The sequence below is a fragment of the Plasmodium reichenowi genome, chromosome 14 (assembly GCF_001601855.1).
Source record: "Plasmodium reichenowi strain SY57 chromosome 14, whole genome shotgun sequence".
Taxonomy (NCBI): Eukaryota; Apicomplexa; class Aconoidasida; order Haemosporida; family Plasmodiidae; genus Plasmodium; species Plasmodium reichenowi.
The window spans coordinates 827,267-828,673 of record NC_033659.1 but is presented as its reverse complement, the minus strand read 5'-3'; the positions used below and the strand labels follow the sequence as shown (position 1 = coordinate 828,673).

The window sequence follows — 1,407 nt, the reverse complement described above, 5'->3', positions numbered from 1 at the left end:
AATATATATATATATATGTGATGTTATATAATATTTTTAAGTTCATAATAAAAAAAGGAAAAGCATTCCATTATATAATTATTAATAAAATGGGGATATATATTATTAATATATTATTATTATAATTTTTTTTTTTTTTTACATTTTATATGTACATTCACTTCATTATATTTTAATTAAAATATTTTTTGTTGCAAAAAAAATAAAATAACTTAAAAAAAAAAAAAGAAAATATATTTTTTCCTTTTTAAAATAAAAATACCCCCAAAATTATATATATATATATATATATATATATAATATATATATATAATGTGTATGGGAAAAAAAAATATTAAATACATATATGTGTATATAAATATATATTATGTAATGAAAAGATTATAACAAGCAATAATTAAAATTTCTTTTCCTTTATAATTAATTTGTTTTTTTATATATATATTTTTATTTTGGACATAGAAATAATAAGTATTTTGAAAAATATATTTATATTTTGAAACATATATTATATTTAAATTTTGAAATATATATATATATATTATATTTATATTTTTAAATATATCTTACGTTTTAATTTTTTTCTACCATATATTTGGAAATTTTTTTTTTGTGTTAATTTAGTATATACATATATATATATATATATATTTTTTTTTTTTGTTATAATTAATTCAATACATCACTTTATAATATATGGATATATTTTAATTAATTTATATCCTTTTGTTTGTATATATGTTTTCTCCATTATATTTCTGATATAATATACATATATATATATATATATATATATATTTATTTATTTATAATTTTATTTCCTTTTTTGTATTATTATGAATGCATTAATTTTAGTTGGTGGTTATGGTACACGCCTGAGGCCGTTAACTTTAACAACTCCCAAACCTTTAATTAATTTTTGCAATAAACCAATAATAGAACATCAAATATTACATTTAGCAAAATGTGGAATTAAAGAGATAATCTTAGCTATCGCATATAAACCTACGAACATAACTAATTTTGTTAAAGAAATGGAAAAAAAATATGATGTACAAATCATTTTTTCAATTGAAGACGAACCATTGGGAACAGGGGGGCCATTAAAACTGGCCGAAAATTATTTAAATAAATATGATGATTTCTTTGTGTTCAATTCAGACATAATTTGTACATTCCCCTTAATAGAAATGATGAATTTCCACAAGCAAAATAAAGCCCCACTAACAATACTGGTAACACAAATGATATATATAATATATATATATATGAGAAAAAATGTCAAATAAAATACCAAATATTTTATATATATATATATATATATGTTTATATTTATTTATATCACCTTAACATGTGTGTACAAATTTGTATTTTTATGACCCGTTCAGGCGAAATATTTTTTTTTTT

At 17.3% G+C, this 1,407-nt stretch overlaps 1 protein-coding gene across 1 annotated transcript in view; it reads left to right on the top strand.

The window, feature by feature from the left end:
- Positions 1-836: 836 nt before the first annotated feature.
- Positions 837-1,407, top strand: part of PRSY57_1420200 (mannose-1-phosphate guanyltransferase, putative) — a gene marked incomplete at both ends in the record, with an annotated part of 1,616 nt that continues 1,045 nt past the window's right edge. Inside the window, one exon of the mRNA XM_012909814.2 lies at positions 837-1,235. Coding sequence (XP_012765268.2) covers positions 837-1,235 — 399 coding nt within the window. The remainder of the gene's footprint in view (positions 1,236-1,407) is intronic.